A 27,277-nucleotide genomic window follows, 5' to 3' on the forward strand; every position below is an offset into this window, starting at 1 on the left:
GGGAAATTTTATGCATGAAGTGAAATTCATTGTAACAGTATTTATCTTAAGTGACGTCAGCTTCTAGTGCAAGAAAACTCGTTGCTACAAAAAACTGATGCTGGTGCCCAGGTGGCGCAGCGGGATATTCTGCTAGCACACCAGACCTAAGATTCTGAACTTCTCGGTTCGAAATTCGGCGTTGCCACTGGTCTGCTGGGCGCCATCTAGCGGGCATAATTTTTGACTACACTAAATTGGGAGAAAATGCATAAATGAAATAGGAAAGAACTGATGCTCTGTTGTATCAGCTTTTTTTAATGTTCATGTTTTACAAACACTCTATCCTGGTCAGGTCACAGTGGTTGCACTTTCTCTAGGATCAGTGGGTACACTGCAATAATGCTCCGTGGAAAGGATGCCACTCCATCACAGGGGCTCGGCCACCCTCAGTCATAACAATTTAGTTGTATATAGGAAATTATTGCCTCTAACTTTGCAGCAACAATTTAGGGAAGGTCCTTTTTTGTTCCAGCATGATCGTTCCTCTTACACAAAGCAGAGTCTATAAAGACATGAAGAAAAGCTTTGTTTAAAGAAACTCCAGTGCCATGCACAGAGTCCTGACCTCAACCCCATTGAACAGTTTTGGAATGAACTGGAACATCAACTGAGACTTTCTTGATCAACATCAGTACCCAGCCATACAATCACTTTTTTAATAAATAGGCAAAAATTCCCACAGACATACTTCAAAGTCTTGTGAGAAGCCTTCTCAGTAGAGCCACTGTTGTTCTAGCTGAAAAGATTAATATTAGTGTGTTTTTTTTAATGGGATGTCCAACAGGCTCATGGTCAGGTGTCAAAATACCTTTGGCCATGTAGTGTACTGTGTACTACCAAGGATCAAATTAAAATGAGCTTATTCATAAATATTTATAGAATATGAAATTAAAATGCTTGAAGATGTTCTTAGACTTCTTTTATAGATATCAAGAAAAATAATAAAAAAGTAAAGACATACGAAATCTTAAATTAGAATTACCAGTTCAGATAGATTTTAAATTAATAGTACTATTGGATTTGTCTTTGAATGTGAACTGGATTAGTCTTTTAACATGTACTTAAAGACCTGATCCACAGATTAATCACCCTGTTTAAATCAGTGCCAACTGGATTATTAACTTCTCACTTCGTCCGCGCTCTCTGCTTTTTTATCTCATCATTGATGAGATCATTACTATTAGGACCAAAAGGTCTTAGGTCAATGCCCCACATTGTTTAAGATTGGCCTACTGACCTTGTGATTCGATAACAAGATTAAAGGGGTTTGTTAAGGTGAGAGTTTTCACCATGGTACACTTCTTAAATCCAGTAGTTTAGACTGAGCGCCCACACTGCAAACTGCAATGATCAAATTAATCTTATTGTTTGCACTGTTGCATTTGTTGGGTGTCCAATCAGACATTTTTACATAATTATAGGTGTGTGTGTGTGTGTGTGTGCAGTAAGGGGGAGCAAGGGAAAGTAGGGTAATTAGCCCGCTTCTTTTTTAGTTGTAGGCTCAGCTATTCTCTTTCCCCTTACCTGCCCTCATGCCGGGTGTTACCCATGCTGTTGTAGATATGTCCTGTATGTACTGATTATAGTTTTAATCTTATCTGCTACTTTTCATAGTATCAAAGCTTAGAATATTAGAACAGAAAGGTAAGTGTTATGTTTAATTATATAACTATTATTATTTATTTATTTTACTAACTGACTGTTCACTTACTCACTTTCTTAACCGCTTATCCAATTAGGGTCCCGGGGGTGCTGGAGCCTATCGCAACTCTCAGTGGGCACAAGGCACACAGTAACGCCCTGGACGGGGCGCCAGTCCATCGCAGAACAGACACACATACACACCCATTCACCTATAGGGCAATTCAGTGTCTTCAATTAACTTGGCTGCATGTTTTTGGACTGTGGGGGTAACCGGAGCTCCTGGAGGAAACCCACACAGACACGAGGAGAACATGCAAACTCCACACAGAAAGGACCCGGACCGCCCCGCCTGAGGAACGAACCCAGGACCTTCTTGCTGTGAGGCGACAGTGCTACCCACCGAGCCACCGTGCCGCCCCTAAGTGACTACTACTACTAATTTTACTTCATCCTTGTCTGAGTTGTGGTGGGTCAGATGGCATCTGAACACATTGGGCACAAGGCACAGATAAACTCTGGACAGGGCAGCAGTTCACTGCAGGGCGTCTCACTCACTCATTCACACACACACACACACACACACACACACACACACACTCATTTACACTCACTCATTCACACACTCATTCACTCACTCATTTACACTCACTCACTAATTCACTTACACACACACTCACTCACGCACACACACACACACACACACACTTATTCACTCACCTGGGCAGGTAGTGTGTTTGCGTGTGAGGAAAGGAGGAACTGGGCGTGATGAGTCAGGTGAAGCATTGCAACACACACTCACCCCTCAACTCAACACACAAAGAGAAACCGCACAGCAGCAGCAGCTGAGCTTTCAGCAGCTCTCTCATGGAGGCTTCACTGTCACTGTTTAACGGAAATACAGCTCACCATCAGGATTAACTACCAAATAATCTACAGAATAATTAAGTACAAGTCTGCTGTGGCATTCAGTTTGAGCAGGTAAGTGACTTTTAACTGTAATTAAATGTCAGTACTGATAATAAACGTGTAATTATTAATAAAGTGAAGTCTGAAAACATTTGTAGTAGTTCTTATACAACCTACATGATTTAAATATAATAAACAGTACAGTACCTTACTATCTACAGTGTTTAATTAACTGTTAAATTGTTCATTAAACAGCCATAAAAGATGCATTTTTATATTGTTTTATGAAAATGCATTTTGCAGTGTTAAATTAACTTAATTAATATCTTTAGGATTTAATTGTATTATGTTGCATTATATTTTATTTAAATTGAAATGATGAACATATTTAATCCTTAAATGTCCAAAAGTTACACAATGTAGCTTTAATAAAGCTTTATTTTTGTTTATACAGAGTGTTATTCATCTATACTGAGTTATTTTATGTCTATAGGTAGTGTTGGATAAACTGCTTAGAGGCCACATATATAAAAGTGATGATCCACAATTTCATTTAGCATTCAGATTACTGAAGCTATACAGAGTTTCAGCTGAATGAAACTGGACACATATGGGGTTTAATTTTGTCATGATGTACTCAAAGATTTTGTTTAATAATTAGCTTTGACCATGCAATATGACAGTATATGTAGCAGTATATCTAATAACAGCACATTTTTTCACCATACCAGTATCACTCCTCTGTTTAGTAATGGAAACAGCCCTCAGCTTTGGTAACGTAATAATGACTGAAAGAAAAATGAACAAACAAAGTTTAACTCTTTGACCTGCAGTGTGAACTTCAGTCTGAAGAAGCTTGTGACATAAACAGGGTAAATTCTGACTCTGTCATTGTTCTTTATCAAACATTTCAGTCTTACACAAACTTAAAACTGATAAGCTATGCTACCAATGAAGTAAATGTTCTGTTTGATCCTGCCGTTCATCCTTGTGTAAATCCATTGTGTAAATATTATATTAAATAGGACTATATTATTAAAGTAAATATACAGGGGTTGGACAATGAAACTGAAACACCTGTCATTTTAGTGTGGGAGGTTTCATGGCTAAATTGGACCAGTCTGGTGGCCAATCTTCATTAATTGCACATTGCACCAGTAAGAAGGTTCAATTAGCAGGGTAAGAGCACAGTTTTGCTCAAAATATTGCAATGCACACAACATTATGGGTGACATACCAGAGTTCAAAAGAGGACAAATTGTTGGTGCACGTCTTGCTGGCGCATCTGTGACCAAGACAGCAAGTCTTTGTGATGTATCAAGAGCCACGGTATCCAGGGTAATGTCAGCATACCACCAAGAAGGACAAACCACATCCAACAGGATTAACTGTGGACGCAAGAGGAAGCTGTCTGAAAGGGATGTTCGGGTGCTAACCCGGATTGTATCCAAAAAACATAAAACCACGGCTGCCCAAATCACGGCAGAATTAAATGTGCACCTCAACTCTCCTGTTTCCACCAGAACTGTCCGTCGGGAGCTCCACAGGGTCAATATACACGGCCGGGCTGCTATAGCCAAACCTTTGGTCACTCGTGCCAATGCCAAACGTCGGTTTCAATGGTGCAAGGAGCGCAAATCTTGGGCTGTGGACAATGTGAAACATGTATTGTTCTCTGATGAGTCCACCTTTACTGTTTTCCCCACATCCGGGAGAGTTACGGTGTGGAGAAGCCCCAAAGAAGCGTACCACCCAGACTGTTGCATGCCCAGAGTGAAGCATGGGGGTGGATCAGTGATGGTTTGGGCTGCCATATCATGGCATTCCCTTGGCCCAATACTTGTGCTAGATGGGCGCGTCACTGCCAAGGACTACCGAACCATTCTGGAGGACCATGTGCATCCAATGGTTCAAACATTGTATCCTGAAGGCGGTGCCGTGTATCAGGATGACAATGCACCAATACACACAGCAAGACTGGTGAAAGATTGGTTTGATGAACATGAAAGTGAAGTTGAACATCTCCCATGGCCTGCACAGTCACCAGATCTAAATATTATTGAGCCACTTTGGGGTGTTTTGGAGAAGCGAGTTTTCCTCCACCAGCATCACGTAGTGACCTGGCCACTATCCTGCAAGAAGAATGGCTTAAAATCCCTCTGACCACTGTGCAGGACTTGTATATGTCATTTCCAAGACGAATTGACGCTGTATTGGCCGCAAAAGGAGGCCCTACACCATACTAATAAATTATTGTGGTCTAAAACCAGGTGTTTCAGTTTCATTGTCCAAACCCTGTACATTTAAGGCATTTAGCAGATGTCTTTATGCGAAGCGACTTACATCACAGTATACAGTCTGAGCAATTGGGGGTTAAGGGTCTTGCTCAAGAGCCCAACATCAACAATGTTGTGGCACTGGTGAGGATTGAACCATCGACCTTCTGATTACTAGTCCAGTACCATAACCACTAGGCTACGGCTTATATAAAAAGGAAGGTAAGCGTAAGTTTAGCTGTTCTGCCAGTTACTTACTGAATTAGTTCATCAACAAGCTGCTTGATAACTGATACTGTCCATATTTGTTCATATTTTCGTAACATTCGTTTTAATTTTAATACTATGCAACATTATACAGTTATGTTAAATAGGAACAAACCACGTTTGGAAGTACACTACTGAAAGAAACTGCTACTATTGTGGACAGCTAAAATATCTTACAGTTATAGTTATACAAGGTTTAAAAGTCTGGGTCCTGCTTCAAGCAACATTGCTAAGCTAAAAGTGCACTGTAGAGCATCACCTCTCTCTCTTTCTTTTGACAGGGTGGTAGATCTGAGTTGGACCCTACCAAGCACTGGGGCAAATTGGAAAAAATGGAGCAACATATATAGCACTCACAACTGCCATAAGCCATGGCTGAACCACCACCTCCAGCTGCACCGCCTCCACCTCCTCCGCCACCACCACCGCCTCCGCCACCACCACCCCCTCCACCACCTCCGGCACCCCCCTTTGCGGGAGGAAGGGCACTTAGCCGGGCGGCCAGATCAGGATCCAGAATGAGGAACTTTAACTGGGAGGCTATACCTCAGGACACGGTGCTGGGAAAACACAACATCTGGACGACGGAGAAGAAAAGGGAGTACGAGCTCGACACCCGGCACATGGAGGAGCTGTTCAGTCGCAGTGATGAAGTCGACAACCAGGTCAAGGCCTCCAAACGGATGAGTTTAAGAGGCATGCCAGCCAATGCCCTAGTTCCAGAAATGGTCAGTATTTTTCCACTGCTTTTGTTTTATTATGTAAAATCTAATTCAGACTATATTTGGATTTGTTTTTTTTACTATTTTTTAATAAAGTCCTGCATGTGCTAATAATTGATGATATAATTGGTCAGTATGCTCTGTTTCTTGCTTCTGTCCATCCAGTATTATCCAGTGGTTTACTATGTGTACAAAGCCAAGTTAGCTAATCTTATTAACAGTGACTTATGCAAAACTCTGCTAATAACTAAAGCTTTCTGTACAGGTGGGACCTGATTTGGTCCACCATGTTAATTTTGAGGCTGTAACTTGCCTTTACGAAGCCTGCAAAACTAAAAATACTTGTCAGTTTATGTGTAACTAAGTTGCTAACTTTACCACAATGGCAGACCATATCTGGCTAATATCTTCCAACGCCAGTCTGACCGTGTCTGATTTGCAACTGGTTTGACAGTGTTGGGGGTATCTTCCACAAAAAAATGAATATTAGAACTGAAAGCTCTGACGGCAGCACAGCAAAGTTGTCTCTGCCACGTGACAGCATTGGTGCTGAGAACCTGACTTTGATCCCCACCTTCAGTTTCAGATGTTTTAGCAGTGTCTGTGTAGGATTCCTGTGGGTACTACAAATGTGTGGGTATTCACTGTGGTTGATTATTTTAGTTATATTAGTTCAGTTCTAATGCAATAATAGTAATACTGCTGCTCTGCACTGGTTTGGTTTGTTGAGTTTGTTGGGTAGCTTATGCATTAGCTCAGGACTGTTACTGTTTATTACACTGTTACTGGTTTGTTTATATCTGCCAGATAACCGAATGTTAGGTAATAATCATTTGATTTTAGCTGTGATTGTTATTTTAGGAAAAGCAGTTGTGTTTTCAGCCTTTGAGTTTCTCATTTCTTCGCTATGCTGGTGGAGCTGATTCTGTTTGCTGAAGGTGGATTTTTACCTTTGTTGAATACCTACACTTGTCCAATGACATATGCTGCTCATTTCATTATGTTTATTATATTAAACTCTACTAAGTACATTGTTTAGACAACAATAAGAACTGGGTAGGGCTTTTAAACAACACAACTGAAAAGGTTGTGGCTCTTTCATTCTACATATCCAGTAGTTAAAAAAACCAATAACATTATACAATAGTGAAGTAGTTTATCATTTGGAATTAGGACTGAATATGAATATGAGAACTAAAAATACCACACTGTTGGTAATTTCAACATGTTTTTAATATTGTATTAATTAATATCAGTCATTTAGTAACTGGCCCCTTTCCTATGGGGAATTTGGCCAAAAGAAAGACTGTTAGTGTGGTAAAATCTACCAGATTTCTGTTTGTATTCTTATCAGTTGTAGGTCTATCTATTGAGCCATACTCTTTTGAATTGATTTTCCAGTTTACCTTTACTGTGTGCATTGATGTTATTAACTCCTCACTACACAAACCTGAACTTAGTGTGTAATATCTCACTAATTAACCAGATTTCCAAATCAGCTCCACACGACAATAATCAACAGCAGTGAAAAGTCGTTAATTTGTGCTTTTCTTCTCACCAGGTGTCCATTCTCAGCGCCAAGAAGAACATGAACATTGGCATTTTCCTCAAACAGTTCAGGAGGTGAGTGTGTCATCATCTAACCTGGAAACACAAAACAGCAAAACTCTTAAGATTTTCTGTGCAATATCAAGGGCATAGTGCATTTCGAGTTCCACCCTGGACTCTCCACAAGTCTCTGCAAGTCAGGCATGTGTAGAATTGCCTCATAGCCTCAGTGAAATCTTTCTGTTTCCTGCAGAGCGCGAGTCTGAAGATAAGAGGACAGATCTTTACTTTAAGCATTTTCAGCTGACAGATTAGATCACACTATATATATACAGTATATATATATATATATATATATATATACACACACACACACACACACACACACACACACACACATACAGTGTATCACAAAAGTGAGTACACCCCTCACATTTCTGCAGATATTTAAGTATATCTTTTCATGGGACAACACTGACAAAATGACACTTTGACACAATGAAAAGTAGTCTGTGTGCAGCTTATATAACAGTGTAAATTTATTCTTCCCTCAAAATAACTCAATATACAGCCATTAATGTCTAAACCACCGGCAACAAAAGTGAGTACACCCCTTAGTGAAAGTTCCTGAAGTGTCAATATTTTGTGTGGCCATCATTATTTCCCAGAACTGCCTTAACTCTCCTGGGCATGGAGTTTACCAGAGCTTCACAGGTTGCCACTGGAATGCTTTTCCACTCCTCCATGACGACATCACGGAGCTGGCGGATATTCGAGACTTTGCGCTCCTCCACCTTCCGCTTGAGGATGCCCCAAAGATGTTCTATTGGGTTTAGGTCTGGAGACATGCTTGGCCAGTCCATCACCTTTACCCTCAGCCTCTTCAATAAAGCAGTGGTCGTCTTAGAGGTGTGTTTGGGGTCATTATCATGCTGGAACACTGCCCTGCGACCCAGTTTCCGGAGGGAGGGGATCATGCTCTGCTTCAGTATTTCACAGTACATATTGGAGTTCATGTGTCCCTCAATGAAATGTAACTCCCCAACACCTGCTGCACTCATGCAGCCCCAGACCATGGCATTCCCACCACCATGCTTGACTGTAGGCATGACACACTTATCTTTGTACTCCTCACCTGATTGCCGCCACACATGCTTGAGACCATCTGAACCAAACAAATTAATCTTGGTCTCATCAGACCATAGGACATGGTTCCAGTAATCCATGTCCTTTGTTGACATGTCTTCAGCAAACTGTTTGCGGGCTTTCTTGTGTAGAGATTTCAGAAGAGGCTTCCTTCTGGGGTGACAGCCATGCAGACCAATTTGATGTAGTGTGCGGCGTATGGTCTGAGCACTGACAGGCTGACCCCCCACCTTTTCAATCTCTGCAGCAATGCTGACAGCACTCCTGCGCCTATCTTTTAAAGACAGCAGTTGGATGTGACGCTGAGCACGTGCACTCAGCTTCTTTGGACGACCAACGCGAGGTCTGTTCTGAGTGGACCCTGCTCTTTAAAAACGCTGGATGATCTTGGCCACTGTGCTGCAGCTCAGTTTCAGGGTGTTGGCAATCTTCTTGTAGCCTTGGCCATCTTCATGTAGCGCAACAGTTCGTCTTTTAGGATCCTCAGAGAGTTCTTTGCCATGAGGTGCCATGTTGGAACTTTCAGTGACCAGTATGAGAGAGTGTGAGAGCTGTACTACTAAATTGAACACACCTGCTCCCTATGCACACCTGAGACCTAGTAACACTAACAAGTCACATGACATTTTGGAGGGAAAATGACAAGCAGTGCTCAATTTGGACATTTAGGGGTGTAGTCTCTTAGGGGTGTACTCACTTTTGTTGCCGGTGGTTTAGACATTAATGGCTGTATATTGAGTTATTTTAAGGGAAGAATAAATTTACACTGTTATATAAGCTGCACACAGACTACTTTTCATTGTGTCAAAGTGTCATTTTGTCAGTGTTGTCCCATGAAAAGATATACTTAAATATCTGCAGAAATGTGAGGGGTGTACTCACTTTTGTGATACACTGTATATACAGGGGTTGGACAAAATAACTGAAACACCTGTCATTTTAGTGTGGGAGGTTTCATGGCTAAATTGGACCAGTCTGGTGGCCAATCTTCATTAATTGCACATTGCACCAGTAAGAGCAGAGTGTGAAGGTTCAATTAGCAGGGTAAGAGCACAGTTTTGCTCAAAATATTGCAATGCACACAACATTATGGGTGACATACCAGAGTTCAAAAGAGGACAAATTGTTGGTGCACGTCTTGCTGGCGCATCTGTGACCAAGACAGCAAGTCTTTGTGATGTATCAAGAGCCACGGTATCCAGGGTAATGTCAGCATACCACCAAGAAGGACAAACCACATCCAACAGGATTAACTGTGGACGCAAGAGGAAGCTGTCTGAAAGGGATGTTCGGGTGCTAACCCGGATTGTATCCAAAAAACATAAAGCCACGGCTGCCCAAATCACGGCAGAATTAAATGTGCACCTCAACTCTCCTGTTTCCACCAGAACTGTCCGTCGGGAGCTCCACAGGGTCAATATACACGGCCGGGCTGCTATAGCCAAACCTTTGGTCACTCGTGCCAATGCCAAACGTCGGTTTCAATGGTGCAAGGAGCGCAAATCTTGGGCTGTGGACAATGTGAAACATGTATTGTTCTCTGATGAGTCCACCTTTACTGTTTTCCCCACATCCGGGAGAGTTACGGTGTGGAGAAGCCCCAAAGAAGCGTACCACCCAGACTGTTGCATGCCCAGAGTGAAGCATGGGGGTGGATCAGTGATGGTTTGGGCTGCCATATCATGGCATTCCCTTGGCCCAATACTTGTGCTAGATGGGCGCGTCACTGCCAAGGACTACCAAACCATTCTGGAGGACCATGTGCATCCAATGGCGGTGCCGTGTATCAGGATGACAATGCACCAATACACACAGCAAGACTGGTGAAAGATTGGTTTGATGAACATGAAAGTGAAGTTGAACATCTCCCATGGCCTGCACAGTCACCAGATCTAAATATTATTGAGCCACTTTGGGGTGTTTTGGAGAAGCGAGTCAGGAAACGTTTTCCTCCACCAGCATCATGTAGTGACCTGGCCACTATCCTGCAAGAAGAATGGCTTAAAATCCCTCTGACCACTGTGCAGGACTTGTACAGTGCCTTGCAAAAGTATTCGGCCCCCTTGAACTTTTCAACCTTTTGCCACATTTCAGGCTTCAAACATAACGATATGAAATTGTAATTTTTTGTGAAGAATCAACAACAAGTGGGACACAATCGTGAAGTGGAACGAAATTTATTGGATATTTTAAACTTTTTTTAGAAATAAAAAACTGAAAAGTGGGGCGTGCAATATTATTCAGCCCCCTTGCGTTAATACTTTGTAGCGCCACCTTTTGCTGCGATTACAGCTGCAAGTCGCTTGGGGTATGTCTCTATCAGTTTTGCACATCGAGAGACAGACATTTTTGCCCATTCTTCCTTGCAAAACAGCTCGAGCTCAGTGAGGTTGGATGGAGAGCGTTTGTGAACAGCAGTTTTCAGCTCTTTCCACAGATTCTCGATGGGATTCAGGTCTGGACTTTGACTTGGCCATTCTAACACCTGGATACGTTTATTTGTGAACCATTCCATTGTAGATTTTGCTTTATGTTTTGGATCATTGTCTTGTTGGAAGATAAATCTCCGTCCCAGTCTCAGGTCTTTTGCAGACTGCAACAGGTTTTCTTCCAGAATGGTCCTGTATTTGGCTCCATCCATCTTCCCATCAATTTTAACCATCTTCCCTGTCCCTGCTGAAGAAAAGCAGGCCCAAACCATGATGCTGCCACCACCATGTTTGACAGTGGGGATGGTGTGTTCAGGGTGATGAGCTGTGTTGCTTTTACACCAAACATAACGTTTTGCATTGTGGCCAAAAAGTTCGATTTTGGTTTCATCTGACCAGAGCACCTTCTTCCACATGTTTGGTGTGTCTCCCAGGTGACTTTTTATAGATATCTTTGAGAAATGGCTTTCTTCTTGCCACTCTTCCATAAAGGCCAGATTTGTGCAGTGTACGACTGATTGTGTCCTATGGACAGAGTCTCTCACCTCAGCTGTAGATCTCTGCAGTTCATTCAGAGTGATCATGGGCCTCTTGGCTGCATCTCTGATCAGTCTTCTCCTTGTTTGAGCTGAAAGTTTAGAGGGACGGCCGGGTCTTGGTAGATTTGCAGTGGTCTGATACTCCTTCCATTTCAATATGATCGCTTGCACAGTGCTCCTTGAGATGTTTAAAGCTTGGGAAATCTTTTTGTATCCAAATCCGGCTTTAAACTTCTCCACAACAGTATCTCGGACCTGCCTGGTGTGTTCCTTGGTCTTCATGATGCTCTCTGCGCTTTAAACAGAACTCTGAGACTGTCACAGAGCAGGTGCATTTATACGGAGACTTGATTACACACAGGTGGATTCTATTTATCACCATCAGTCATTTAGGTCAACATTGGATCATTCAGAGATCCTCACTGAACTTCTGGAGTGAGTTTGCTGCACTGAAAGTAAAGGGGCTGAATAATATTGCACGCCCCACTTTTTAGTTTTTTATTTCTAGAAAAAGTTTAAAATATCCAATAAATTTCGTTCCACTTCACGATTGTGTCCCACTTGTTGATTCTTCACAAAAAATTACAATTTCATATCGTTATGTTTGAAGCCTGAAATGTGGCAAAAGGTTGAAAAGTTCAAGGGGGCTGAATACTTTTGCAAGGCACTGTATATGTCATTTCCAAGAAGAATTGACGCTGTATTGGCCGCAAAAGGAGGCCCTACACCATACTAATAAATTATTGTGGTCTAAAACCAGGTGTTTCAGGTATTTTGTCCAACCCCTGTATATATGTATCAGAATGTATGCCATAGTGCCCAATATTCACCCATGTTTCCCATTGTATGTGGCACGTGAGCATCAGAACTGGACCATGGTGCAATGGAAGAGTATAGCCAGGTCTGATGAATAACATTTCTTTTACATTATGTGGACTGCCGGGTGCATGTGTGTCACTTACACACCAAAAATGGCACCAGGATGCATCATGGGAGAAAAACAAGCCAGAAGAATCAGGGTGATGCTCTGGGCAATGTTTTGCTGTAAATTCTTGATTCCTGGCATTAATCTGAATGCCAGTTTGACACAAACCACATTCCCAAACATGCAGATCAGGTATTTCTTGATACAGTGGCCTTTTTCAGCAGAAAATCCACCTGCTCCACTGCAAAATGGTTCAGAAATGGTTTGAGGAACATAAAGAGTTCAAGATGTTGACTTGGCTATTAGCAATGTATGAAATCTATAAGTCTGGCTGGGCAATAAGTCCGTACCATGGAGGCCCCATCCTTTAATGTACAGGACTTTAATAGACTGCTGTTAACATATTGGTGCACATATCACAAGACATTTCAAAGATCTTGAGAGTTCATGCCTTGACAAGCTGTTTTGGCAGCATGAGGGGGTCACGTCATTAAATATATTTTAACTTATTACTTAAGCTCCAGACCAGTGATCTGTGCCTAGAAAAAGGCAGCTTCAGACCTATTTCAAGGGTTTACAAAATGATGCCTGGATACTTTAGTTCTGTGTCATGGATTTAAGTGCATGACTTGAAGTGCAGTCCAGCTTAAAGTACTTATCAGTGTTTAAAATCCTTCTTAGTGTAGAGGAGCTGATTCAATTAAACTCATACAACTTGTTCAGGCAATTATCCGTGTTTCTGTTATGATGTTATGGCAGCCAGCGGTGCTTAAAGGATTAAACCTGCGTTCTGCAACAGTGAGGCATGTGCTTGCTTGTTTAGCCTGCTAATAACCAAAAGGCTAACCTGTTTTACAGTAGCTTTTAATAACTGGGTGCAAACAAATTAAGGAACGTAACTGTTGGGTTACAGATTTATGCTGCAGTAAATGTTTAATTGTTGTTGTACAGGTTAAGGCTTAAGAAATCGATTCAATGTGATTTTTTGTACAGGGACTCAGTCCTGCTGGAACAGGACAGGGCCTTGCTTGAAGCATGTAATTTATTTTATGTACTTCACTTCATACACCTGATGGCAATGAGTGTGACTAAAACATCAAAACACAACCAGTTAGCGTTAGAGTGGCGTCCACATACTGTGAGCCATATAGAGAAAAGGCTACAGTTTTCCTCCCAACCAGCTTTAGTATTACTTGGAATAATCTTATATACATGTTCATTGAATAATTTTATTTTCTTAAGGGATGAAAGAGGTTCAAATCTACCTTGCAGTCTGTGCTTTAGAAAATCCCATCAAGGTTCATTGATGTTTAAAGTCTGTAATTGTGTGGGCCATGAAAAGTTCTTGACATTATCTTGTTAGTTGACATTATGCTATATAATTGTTATTTTATTGGGTGTGTTTTATCAACTACCCATTTGTTCGCCCCGTGTCTGTGTGGGTTTTCTCCGCAGTCCAAAAACATGCAAGTGAGGTGAATTGGGGATACAAAATTGTCCATGACTGTGTTTGACATTAAACTGAGGAATCTTGTGTAAAGAATAACTACCGTTTCTGTCATAAATGTAACCAAAGTGTAAAAAATTACGTTAAAATCCTAATAAACAAACAACATTAACTACCCATTAAAATGTTGTCTGTTTCTGTCAGTGAGCTTCCACTTGCCATCACTGCTCCTCTTTTTACTGATTTAAGAGACTTTTATTTTTGAACAACCTGAGTTAGCTCTCTATAACCTCTTGTGTTTTCCTACAGGTCAGTAAAGGAAATCATTGAGGACATCTATCAAGGCAGGAGTAAAGGATTTGGGGTTGGAAAACTGCAGGAGCTTTTAAAACTGCTGCCCGAGTCTGGAGAGGTATTGATATTTAACAAGTCTATCTATAAAGATGCCTTTAGCAGGAAAAACTGGGATCGGACAAACAGTCCAGCAACACGGCTGTAGATTATTTTCACCTGGTTTGGGGAGGTGGAAGAAATGACCACAACACTCCCTGACAATACTTGACCAAACCTTAATAAATGAGGTTGATGAGTCCTGACCTCAGCCTTACTGAACAGCTTTGGAATGAGCTGAAACATCAACGGAGGCTTTCTTGACCAACATCAGTGTCCAGCATGCAAATGTTCATTTTACTTAATGGGCACAAATTCCCACACACATACTTCTAAGTCTTGTGAGAAGCCTTTTTAGAAGAGTGGCTGTTGTTCTAGCTGAAAAGATCACACAGTGGTCACTCTGTTTTAATACCATTTGTTATTGAAATAAGCTCTTGGTCAGGTGTCCAAATACTTCTGGCTGTTTGCAAGCTGTTTACTGAACCACACCATACCCTCCAAATTCACATCATGCTCACTCCGCCCATCATCACCCTGATACACCCTGTCAAAGCAAAAAGTGAGATAAAAGTGGGGCGGGACTACAGCGGTACGGTCCAAAACATACAGTCATATTTCATTGGGCCATGAGTTGCCATGACGACTGTTGTTGTTTATTAATATGAATAATTATTGACACCTATAAGGCAAATTGCACTGACATTAAGAACATTCTGCTCCTGACTCCTCCACCTCTACTGAAAATATGTGCACCTAACACTCGGCCTTATATAGAAGCCGAGCAGCTCTGCATTAGCTGCTGACGATTTTCACAAGAATTTGTAGTGTGACTATGGGAATTTGTGTGCATTAGTCTAAATAGCATTTCTGTGTTTAGGCATGTTTGTAATGTTGAATAATAGGTTTGGCTTCCAACTAATGTTGTAATTAATCCCAAAATATTCAATAGGCTTAACGGCTCTTTGACAGCTCCTGGGATTCCTCCACACCAAACAGAGGAGCACAGTCATGCAGAAACATGCAAGGACCTTCCATAAACTGTTGTCACAAATTCAAAATTTCTGCTTGCAAGACTGCAACACTTAATATCCTTAGTTTCCAAACTATTAAGACTGTAATTAATGAGAAAGACACAGTGGTAAACACGTCTCTGTTAGTGTGTCGCAGGAATCAAATTCCAAATCCAAAGTCCAGAAATATTAACAAATCACAGATTCTTGTGTTAGTTGCATTTTACAAAATGTCTCAACTTTAAAAAAAAAAATAGGATTGTATGTTTGAGGAGTTAGGAAAGAAGTCACAGTAGTTTTATTTTTTTATATTCTGTCACAGAAGAAAAACAAACAGTTGTAAAAATTACCGAAATCCCAAAATTGCCATGGAAAAATGTCCTTTATGAGTTCGTGTAAGCGTTTGAAGCTGTAATTTGAATGTTCTTCATGTGTTATATTTATTTTAGGTGAAGAAGCTTCTTGCTTTTAAAGGAAACCCTTCGACTCTTTCTGAAGCTGATCAGTTCATGGTAGAACTTGTAAAAGTTCCTTGGTGGGTCACAATTCATTATTATTTTTTTATTTTTTGTATATTTATTATAAATTTTTTTAATATTTATTCTTGTTGTATTTAATGTGCTGTAATGTATTTCTACAGTGTCCTTGGGTACCTTGAAAGATGCTTAGAAATAAAATTATATTATTATTGTTGTTGTTTTGTAGGCAACATTTTATCAAACATATATTAATCTATTAAAGTCCAACAATCGTATGGTCAGCAGGTGTTCAAATACTTTTGGACATATAATGTATGTTTGGCAAAAAGCAAATACAGCATTTTATAGTAAGAACATTATAGCAACAATAAAACATGATGGTGTTAGTGTGACGGTGTTGCGTTAGGACCTGAACAAGAAGCTGTTTTGAACCAAACAAACTCTTGAATAAATTCTGTTCATGAGCTGAACGTGAGGCGTAATTGGGTTTTGCAGCCTGACACAGACTGAAACACAAAAGCATGCACATCTGAATGGCTGAAAGGAAACAAAACCGGGTTTGAAGTGGCCAAGTCAAAGTCCTGACTACTAACATAGTAGAACTGGTGTCTTATAATTGAAACATTTCTGAAAACAGTTCAGAGGCAGTTTAGGGAAGGCCCTTTCCTGTTTTCTGCCCTGACCTCAGCCCCACTGAATAGCTTTAGAATAAACTGGAATCACTTGCTGTTTTTTTTTCCAACATCTGTAGGGCAGTTGTAGCCTAGCAGTTAAGATACTGGAGTAGTAATCAGAAGATCACTCAAACCCAACCACTGCCAGTTTGCCACTGTTGGGCCCTTAAGCAAGGCCCTTAACCTTCAATTGCTTAGACTGTATACTGTAAGTCGCTTTGGATAAAAGCGTCTGCTAAATGCTAAAAATGTCAATGTAAACATCTGTGCCCAGCCATGCAAATGCCTTTTTGACTGAAGGGGCAGAAATTCCCATAGACATAGTTCAAAGTCTTGTGAGATGCCTTTTCAGAAGAATGTCTATTGTTATAAGTGAAAAGATCACATAGAGGTCACTCTGTTTAAATACCATTTGTCATCATTTCGGCCATATACTGTATATGAAAAAGCAAAGGCAATCAGACATAAGGAAAATAACTTTATTTACAATTGTAATAATTATTATTTATGATATTGAGACTATATAATATTAATAAACTTACACAAATGAATTAGAATTTTGATCTAACTCAGCTCTCCTGTTTCATCAGCTATGAGGAGCGCTTGAAGTGTTTAGTACTTAAAGAGGAATTTGCTCCATTCATGGATGAGGTGACTCACTCCATAGCCACTATGACATCAGCTGGGAAAGGTAAAACCACACCCTGATTTTATCCTCTGTCAACAGAACAGAGCTTTCTAACAACCGCGGCTCATTTCCTGTGTTTCCATACTTACTCCCTTTTTTAATGCTAATTTTGGTAAGAGTGAGTGACTTTTAGGTAGCCACTATCTGAAAAACTCCACACTAGCATTATGATTAAATCACACTGTCAAAATGTTTTAACATTTCTAATTACCACACATTACTAGCCATAATCTAATGAATCCAAAACAATTCTTGCCTGGTGGGCTAGATGTCAAACTGTGGAAGGGACTAACACAAAGATTTATCTATCACAGATTCATTAACTTTATATATTCCTCATTAAAAACAAACACAGGAGCACAAATAAAACACTTTTCATAGTTTTCAACTGTCATGTTTCTCTTTATTTAAGATTCTGACATGTCTAAAATGACAAGTTTAAAATAGATAAGCAGACGAGGACAGAGGTCCAAAAAACACTTGTTCTAGAGGAAAATATTATTTACAGCCCAGTCAACATAAATACGAGCAAAATTTGATCATACTCACTGTAATCCAACGTGTTTCAGAGCTGTTGGACTGTGTGGATCTTCATTCTGTCATCCAGCTGGTACTGAAGACGGGGAACTACATGAATTCTGTAAGTACTATTATTATTATTAATATTATTATTATTGTTGTTTTTTTGTTGTTGTTGTTGTTACTATTTTATCTATAACTGTGGTGTAAAATAATATTTAACCCCTTTCTAAAATCATTTATATAATTTGTCTAAATGAATGATAAGCCGGTGGCTTATCACAGTGGCTAAGTGGCTCGCCTAACAGCAAGAAGGTCCTGGGCTTGATCCCCAGGTGGGGCGGTCCGGATCCTTTCTGTGTGGAGTTTGCATGTTCTCCCTGTGTCCGCGTGGGTTTCCTCCAGGAGCTCCGGTTTCCTCCCACAGTCCAGAGTGAGTGAGGTGAATTGGAGACACTAAATTGTCCATGACTGTGTTTGATATAACCTTGTGAACTGATGAATCTTGTGTAATGAGTAACTACCGTACTTATCATGAACGTATGTAAAACATGACATTAAAATTCTAATAAATAAACAAACAAACGAATGAATGATATTTACATATAATTTACTCAAACAGTATGTTACAAAATAACTTTTTCATTTTTTATTTGTATTTTAATTTGCATTTATTTATTCTTGCATTTTTTGCAAATAATAAATGATCACATGTTAAGGCACAAGTTGGCTACAGTTCTTATAACTGTTAAATGTATAATAACAATTATAAATAAACTTATATATGTTTTTAGGGCATTTTTAAAAATGTTAGCAGGTGGGCGACTCCTGGATAGTTTCTTCTGCAAGTTTAGGAAAGTCTTAGAGCTTTAGATCTGACTTTGTAAAACATTTTGTACTAATATATTTCAAGTTTTCTCTTTAGCTCTTTAAAATAAATTATTTTGATTTTGGCATAGTGTTTCTGTAGAGGTTTTAAGGTCATTTATAGTTGACAAGATGTTAAAAGCCTGGTTTTTCGATTAAATGTGGTCACATCTGCTTGATTAACTAACCAAGAGGACGTTTACTTTCACAAGGCTGATAAAGTTTTAGGAGCAATTACTGAAGCAGTTACTTATTCACATCTCTGTATGATGTACTGACATTTATCTGATGTTTATCTGCTCTTTCTTCTCAGGGTGGTTACGCTGGCAGCGCAGTGGGTTTCCGCATGACGTCTCTTCTTAAACTAGCCGACACAAAAGCCAACAAGCCAGGAATGAACCTCATGCACTATGTCGTGATGGTAAATGAGAATTTATTTATTCATAAAGCTTTATTCTGTTTGTTTGTACTCATGTTGTCTCTTACTTTGACCTACAGCAAGCTCAGAAGAGTGACGCTGACCTGCTACAGTTTACTGAACAACTCACACACATTGGAGCTGCAGCAAGGTTTGTCATGTTTTTAAAATGTATTTTATTATTAAATCTGTTCATGTTTATTAAGCAAATATTAAATTATTTGAATTGGTGCATCATTTCTAGTCAGCACAGCTTCTACTAGGAAAAAAGATTTGATGATAACTGGTGTCTCATTTTAATTAATAATATACTATTATACACAAAGTCTATTATTGGGATTATTGCTAAAAAGCTTTTCATTACATATTGACTGATTAATATTTAATATTATCCAAGCTATATTAATATTTATTAGTATCAGTACAGGGTGGCACGGTGGCACGGTGGCTCGGTGGGTAGCACTGTCAACTCTCAGCAAGAAGGTCCTGGGTTCAATCCCCAGGTGGGGCGGTCCGGGTCCTTTCTGTGCGTCCATTGAAAAGCTGGGATAGGCCTAATTGGATAACCCTAATTGGATAAGCGGGTAAGAAAGTGAGTGAGTGAGAGTCAGTATCAGTTCAGATCAGTATTGACCGATACTGCTTTGGGAGGCCAGTATCAATTTCTGATCAGGAAATGCTGTTTAATGTGAGCACTCTCAAACCTTTTGTATGAAAGGCATCTCTGTCTGTCTTCTCTGTGTCTGCAGGTAAAGAGAAAAACATATATATATACAGTATATGAAAAATAAATGCACTATATGGCCAAAAGTTTATAAACACCTGACCATGAGCTTGCTGGTGTAAATGCAGCTGAATTAAACCTGAAAACTGGCACAAAAGCCCTAAATTCTTCAACTCAGAACCCAAACATAGAGAGATAAATGATAAAATAACTTGTTCTATAAAGCTCTGATGTGTGGAAGTGTAAAACATTCTTCCGAGCACAGCAGCAGCTCTATAAATCTACTTTAGTTTATTATGGAGAACTGGATCTGACTGCTGTTTTTCCTGTCTGGTTTGATTACTCGCGGTTATTGTTTTTCTGCCTCCAGCACAAACTTTGTGCAACATGCAGTGTGATATGATGTAAGAGAGAACATTGTTCACCTCTCTGCAGGATCCACAAACAGGAAATTGAATCAGAGTTTCAGAAAAAAGTGACTGAAGTCCAGGAGATGAGAAAAGCCGCTGATAAACAGGCCGACCTGGCAGATCAGATGGAAGAGTTTTTTCAGGTACGTTGATCTATATGACCAAAAGTATGTGGATATTCCTTTTGCTTTTGGAGCACAGGGTGTTTTAGTCTTTTCTGTTCCAGCGTTATTGTGTCCCTGTCCATAAATACATGGTTTGACCAGTTTGGTGTCTGACCTCAACTTCATTAAAACTGCTGTTGAATGCAAGTCAGCCCAGTGGCTACACACTTTAAAATCTTAAAGCCAGACGAGTGGAGGCTGTTAGGTACCTTTGTGTGATATTTTTGATGAACAATCTGACAAATATGCAGTAGTAAATATTGCATATCCAAGCCTACATATTCTTCTTTGATATTTTTATTCTTATATTTATACCTGTATATATATAGCGGTTATAATCTATATTATTATCATTTATATAGTATTATTACTATCTGTATATTACAACTATTATGCTCATTCATACTTCTGATATTATATTTTTATATTATACTATATTATATAAATATATCTGATATTATATTTTTTATATTTAATTTTTATCCCTATATATACCTATATATATATATAAAACAATGTATATTATTGCTCCTATTGTACATACTTATATACTTATCGGTTATATACCTATAACCGATATATCGTATATTGTAGATATTTATACCTATAACTATATCTATATTTCTATATTTATACTTATATCTCTGTATATATTATTTACATATTATTATTATGCCAGATGCACAATTTGCACATACTTTTTGCGTACCATATATTGTAGATTGTATATATGCACATTGTACATTTGCTACACTCTACTTACTTTCTTTGTATTTGTATTAGTTCTTCTTATTTTGCTAGTTCAACTACTGGAGGCCGATAATTTCCCTCTGGTTAAATAAAGTATATGTCTGTCTGTCTGTCTGTCTATCTATCTATCTAGTAATTGAAAAGAAAGTAATTACTTCTTTATATCACTGTATATTGTTAATAATAATAATAATAATCTACTTTTTTCATTCTGTGTTGCCTAGTATGCTGAATCCAGCATTGCTGAAACCCAGGCTTCGTTCCAGATGCTGAACGCAGTCACTGTGTCAGTGGCGGAGTTTTACTGTGAGGATCCGAGTGAGTTCAGACTGGAGGATTGCTGCTCTATATTCCACTCCTTCTGTGAAAGATTCACTCGAGCTCTTAAGGTAAAAAAAACACACTCATTTATATTCAGGTGCTATCAGGCACATTTGAATATTATTATCTCTTATTTGAAAGGTTTGGTGGGCATGTTTTCTTCTATTTGTAATGTTTTTTTTTTTTTAATTATCTTGATTTTTTTTCCTCAGGAGAACGTGGATCGAGAGATGGCCGAGGCTAAACGAAAGCAGCAGGAGCGTCTACAATCTGCTGCCAAACGACGATCCACGGCTACGTGCTCCATGCGGGACAGGGAGATAGACGGCGTCGCGTTAGAGTCGGTTCTTCAGCGCTTCCTAATCCCTCCTGAATCTCGAAGGAGAGCCAGAACACCCTCACCAACTGGAATGAACCCTCCAGAAATAATAGGTAAAGGTAACCGCTCTAATAAAGACTCTAAAAAGCCCAGCTTGACCCTGAACTTGCCCCAGTCCTCAATGGAAAAGGAGAACGTGAACGAAAAAAAGACACCGAAGAAAAAACTGAGCCCGTTGTGGAAGAAGCTTGGGAACCGAATTTCTGTCACGATTGAGGATGATGAAGGTCAGACAGAGGAAGAGGTTAAAAAACTTCGGGAAGTGTCGCAGAAAGTGTTGCGTTATCAGTCCAGTCGAGGGAGCGTAACGTCCGGGGAGTTTCTCTCACCAGCGGCGTCTCCACTTCGCCGAAGTTTTCAAGAGGAAGGTGAAACACCGTCAACGGTTCCAAATGGTAAGGACAGCAACCCTACTGAACCACTCAAAAGTCCAGTTTTTTTTATTCCAAATAGCCCAGGAAGTATCGGCCGCCGTCATACCATTGTACTTCCCACAAAGCCTTTGAGCAGGACTAACAGTGATGAGGACCAGTTTAACCCCAGTGACCCTGTGATCGCAAGTCCTAAAAAAAAGGTCATTGCTATTAAACATGTTGGAAAGCTGCAATCAGTGGACAGCTACTTTCCGCTCATGAACGGTACAAGTACATCAGAGACGGCTACTGACACGTCCACAGAAATGTCAGCTGACCCTGAAAACACTAATGACACAGAGGACAGCTTGTCCAGTTTGAAGCAGAGTCAACCAATCAAAGAACAAACCGCCAAGACCAAAAAAACCTCTCGATTTATGTCTTTTTTTAAGCGCTTGAGTGAGAAAAACAAAGCAAACAGCACAGAAACTGAATCGAGCAGTGTGGATCCGTAATGTGGGTCAGCTATTAGGAAAATATTTCAGTATTTAAGTATTCAGTACTGGTTTGATATTATACATGTGATGCCTCACTATGCTTAGAAACAATAATAAGCGGGTTTTACAGATATATGGAAGCAGTATGAATGATACAGGATGTAGTAACTCATACAAATGTATGCACCTACTGGAAAGTTAAATATCACTAGGATTGAGTAATCCAGCATGGTGTATTGATACTGAGTCCTCAGGACCCTTGGAGCAGAGTGACACCAACTCTACCAGCTATGCCACTGCAAAAAGTTTACAACTTATTTATGTGTTTGAAAATTAATAAAACTGTATTTACAGTGTATTGTACAGCACAGACACAACGAAGATGAGTTTACATGTTTTTACTAGTTACATAACTTTAAAAGTAATATTTCTTTTTTTTTATATATATATATATAAATGTCTGGTTGCACCATAAAAACACTTTGAGTTTATTGTATAAATCCTGTCATTGTAAGAAAACTCACCACTCCCTAGAGAATGTAATACAGTAGAAAGCAGAAATAATGGTTTTGTCTTGTCCGGTGCAGTATTTATATGTTGCTGATGCTGTTGCTAACACTAAATTCATTGATAAAAATTTATAAAAACCAAAGCAGCAGTTTGGTCTTCCCTCACTGTATAACCCCAAAAAACTGACACAATAAACAGGCTGTATGCACTATATTCATCATGGAAATTCTCAGCTGTGCTGTTAACCTGGCCTGGCGTTTAACTATTACAATTGGTTTTGACCTGAGCTAGGAAGGTGAAATGGCTTCACCCTTACTGCTGCAGCTGTGACCTCTGCTGGTTGGTTGAGGGACCGGCACAAAAGATGGATAGTCGACAGCAGCATGTGAGTTTTCTTATGCCTAGTTCACACTACACGATTTTTGCCCTGATTTTTGCTAGATTTACCGGCTCGGGAGCAACTCGGTGTTCGCTCGGCGATTGAAACTCGGCTCTCAATCGCTATGTGTGAACTACTCAACAACTCGATCTGAGCGCTCGGCGACCGAAGAGAGATATCTAGCTTGTCAGATATCTGGATCTGAGTTGCCCGACTGGCAATAAGTGGGGTGTCGAAACAGCCAATGAGAACGCAAGATACGGTGTGGGGGGGAACGCAGGGGAGGAGTGTAAAAAGGTGGGACGGGGGTGTAATATAGTTTATATCAGAATACATCAGCACAGTATTTCTGACCTTATCATTCTCTACAAAACACCAACGCTGCATTGCAAAAAATAACCTCCAACTCACTATAGAACAATCCATACTGTTCCTATAGCCAAATCCACTCAGATTCATTTATTTTTTTCTTCTTGATTTTACGCTGCACATTAGCGCACAAACTCTGACTTAAAACAGTGATGTGTTTGATATCTCAGTGGGTTGTTTTATGCATCATTAACTGGTTATTTTTTGATAATTTGTTAAGTCCTTCTAACAGTTGATCTAAGTTCTGAGGTTGCACTTAAGACAAAAAGCAGCTGCATACATGTAAATAATTTAAATATTCATTTAATAATAACACAATTAATTATTTAATTTAATTATAACTACCAGTTCTGCAAAAACTGTTAGATCATCCAGCGAAGGCCACAAACAGCATTTAAAACGTATTATGCTTGATAATAGAGGTGCATCAACCATATAAAAATTGTATCTGAATTAGTCCAATTAATTTCTTTGCCAGTTTTGAATGAATATTTTACAAAAATGTTTTAATAAACATGTTATATTTTCGGGTCGGCACGGTGGCTCGGTGGGTAGTACTGTCACCTCACAGCAAGAAAGTCCTGGGTTTGATCCCCAGGCGGGGCAGTCTGGGTCCTTTCTGTGTGGAGTTTGCATGTTCTCCCCGTGTCTGTGTGGATTTCCTCCGGGAGCTCCGGTTTCCTCCCACAGTCCAAAAACATGGAGTTAGGTTATGTTTCATACCGACACATTTAGTTCCATCAGATGCAATACAACAACAGATCCAATAGGGGTCGGTGTGTAATAGCAATGCGCTGCTTTTTTCCCGTGTGTGTGTGTGTGTGTGTGTGTGTGTGTGTGTGTGTGTGTGTGTGTGTGTGTGTGTGTGTGTGTGTGTGTGTGTGTGTGTGGACAAAGTTTTTAAAAAAATATTGTGTAAAAATAAAACAAAAATGAAAATCCTTTAAATCCTGTATATATGGGGCTTTTGTTAACCCATGTATATAGCAATTAATCACTTAGTTCAGTTTCTCTTTTTTATTTCACTCTTTATGTCCAAATGTATGTGGACACCTGACTGACTTGTTAGACATCCCACTTCAAATACATACATAGATAAACAATATAAAACAATCTAATATAAACCAAGTTTTCCACAAGACTGAGTGTGTCTGAGGGAATTTGTGGCCAGTTAGTTAAATGGGCATTTGTAAGACCAGGCACTGATGGTGGTAGTATTATGTCCTACAGCTACGTTGCTGCCAGTTGGAGTCACAGAAAGTGGACAGTGAGGAAGAAGAAAGATGTCCTAAGACAGTACAACCAGTACAACCTCAGCAGGTGATGGAAGGAAATAGCTAAACGGGTTAAAACTAAGTTTTAATAAACTAAGTTTTAAATAATCATTCCAAAGTCCAAAATTAAACCCTTTTAAAAATATATAGACTGTGTTTAAATGTGAAGTATGTACCAAAAAAAAAAGATAAAACAAAGGTTGTGTTGCCGCTCAGGTGGCGCAGCGGTAAAAACACACGCTGGAACCAGAGCTGGATCTCGAATACATCGTATCGAATGTCAGCTCTGCCTCCCGGCTAAGGCTGAGCGGCCACATGAACAACGATTGGCCTGTTGTTCAGATATGGGCGGGATTAAGCCGGATGGGGTCTCTCTCTCATGACTGGTGCAATTACGACCTCTGCTGGCTGATTGATGGCGCCTGCACAGAGATGAGAAAAGAGTGCTCTCAGGGTGTGTCTCTCCGTACACAACACTGAGCTGCACTGCACACGTCAAAGTGATAAGATGCATACGGCATGCTGCCTTACGTGTGGGAGAGGGCATGGGTTAGCTTCGTTCTCCTCAATCAGAGCAGGGGTCGGCATTGGTGGAACGAAAGCATGACGCAATTGAACGTGCTAAAAGGGAGAAAAAGGGGAAAAATGCATCAATAAAAATATTTTTTTTAAAAACAAACATTGTGTTGGTAGCTTGTTAATGGCTATTAAAAGTGGCTGGTCAAGGTGAAAAGAGCCAAAAGACAAACAGTATTACCAAATATTAGGTTTGCTGAATGTACACTTCTGATTTTATCATATTTTGAAAGCAAACTCACAAAAAAGTTTAAAAGATTTTAAAATAATAATAAAACTAGTTTGGAGTGAGTTTCAATTATTTATGTATGTAAAAAAAACATTATTTTGACAGACATTAACAGAAATCCTTTAAATCCCAACACTGCCATATAAACATGTCCCTCCCAAGTCTGTTTCACTCCTGTTAGACCTGATGATACAGACATTTTCATCATCTGTGTGCCCTGATGATCAGTCTGTGTGGCAGTAATATTTGCTGACGTGGTAAAGGAGGTGGCCGGCTGGTACCATCTGTCTGGATGCTGTCTCCATAGCAACCACCGCCTCCTCGGAAGTCTGAGACAGGAATCTTCACCTCCCCCACCTCGTCACTGTAAGCATGTCTGACTCTAGCGGCTCATTACGCCCCCACCCCACCCCACGCCTAAATGCTTCGCATCTATTATTTTATCAGTCTAGGCTCAGTGCAGTGACGCCCTGCATTCCTGCCCACTGAGGCTCCGCAGCGCACAGCGGTTTTAACCCTCCTTTAAAATGGAGGTATGATTTGCCTTTCAAAGGAGGAGGCAGAGAGGTCACTGAAGAGTCACGTCCGCCGTACCATCCGGCTGTCTCCTGTTTCTCTCTTTCTTCTCTTTAATGCATTTGATTGCAGGCAGGGTTCACAACTTGTGGGCTGTGGGCCGTTTGCAGACAGTGAGGTGTGGCCTATTCTTCATGTCATTTTATTTGTACAGCATGTTTCGTACACATAGGCTGTTCAAACAGATTAAAACGATGCATTTAAACAGCACTAACAGAGTAAGATTAATATGCAACTACGAGATTTATTAAAGGTACAAGACAACAGTCAAGCATTTAGCTTTAATTTAGAATAGCTTTAGAGTAAGAATATCTGAGATAAATTGGAAGGTGGTTTCACCCATGAGGAGAGTAATAGCTAAATGTTGTTTTACCATTTTATTTCTAATTCTAGGAACATTTTACTGAACAGCTCCTGATCTGAGAATGCAAAATTTGCATTTTTACGAAGCTTAACATGTACTGTATACTGGTCTAAAGCTGTTACGTGATTTGTAAATAAGCAGCAGCACTTTATAATCTATTCTTTGCTGAACTGAAAGCCAGTTTAAGGATCTGAGAACTGGGTGATTTTTAGTGTTATTTGTCCTGGTTAACATTTTTAAACAGTTGCAATCGGTAATATTCAACCCACTCTCACTTAAAAGCTGCTATAATTGAATGAAAATATTATAATTTACAACAGACGCTTTTATCCAAAGCGACTTACACAATGAGCAATTGAGGGTCTTGCTCAGGGACCCAACAGTGGCAACTTGGTGGTGGCGGGGCTTGAACCGGCAACCTTCTGTTTACTAGTCCAGTACCTTAACCACTAAGCTATCACTG

The 27,277-nt window shown here is 39.8% G+C and overlaps 1 protein-coding gene across 1 annotated transcript; it reads left to right on the forward strand.

Annotated features, from left to right (window-relative positions):
- Positions 1 to 5,506: 5,506 nt before the first annotated feature.
- On the forward strand, positions 5,507 to 23,117 carry fhdc4 (FH2 domain containing 4). Its single transcript, XM_063017109.1, has 11 exons — positions 5,507 to 5,863; positions 7,419 to 7,480; positions 14,201 to 14,303; positions 15,744 to 15,829; positions 17,038 to 17,138; positions 17,705 to 17,775; positions 18,835 to 18,942; positions 19,020 to 19,090; positions 20,099 to 20,216; positions 21,212 to 21,376; positions 21,521 to 23,117. The coding sequence occupies exons 1-11, from the start codon at positions 5,507 to 5,509 to the stop codon at positions 22,553 to 22,555; spliced, it is 2,277 nt and encodes a 758-aa protein (XP_062873179.1). The 3' UTR covers positions 22,556 to 23,117.
- The last annotated feature ends 4,160 nt before the right edge of the window (positions 23,118 to 27,277 follow it).

The sequence above is a fragment of the Trichomycterus rosablanca genome, chromosome 20 (genome assembly GCF_030014385.1).
Source record: "Trichomycterus rosablanca isolate fTriRos1 chromosome 20, fTriRos1.hap1, whole genome shotgun sequence".
Taxonomy (NCBI): domain Eukaryota; kingdom Metazoa; phylum Chordata; class Actinopteri; order Siluriformes; family Trichomycteridae; genus Trichomycterus; species Trichomycterus rosablanca.

Bases quoted from the DNA above. Each gene is read 5' to 3' on its own strand.
- fhdc4 (XM_063017109.1), top strand. From the start codon at position 5,507: ATGGCTGAACCACCACCTCCAGCTGCACCGCCTCCACCTCCTCCGCCA. The intron at 7,481-14,200 runs GTGAGTGTGTCA...GTTTTCCTACAG, and splicing joins TTCCTCAAACAGTTCAGGAG to GTCAGTAAAGGAAATCATTG. The intron at 17,776-18,834 runs GTAAGTACTATT...CTTTCTTCTCAG, and splicing joins CGGGGAACTACATGAATTCT to GGTGGTTACGCTGGCAGCGC.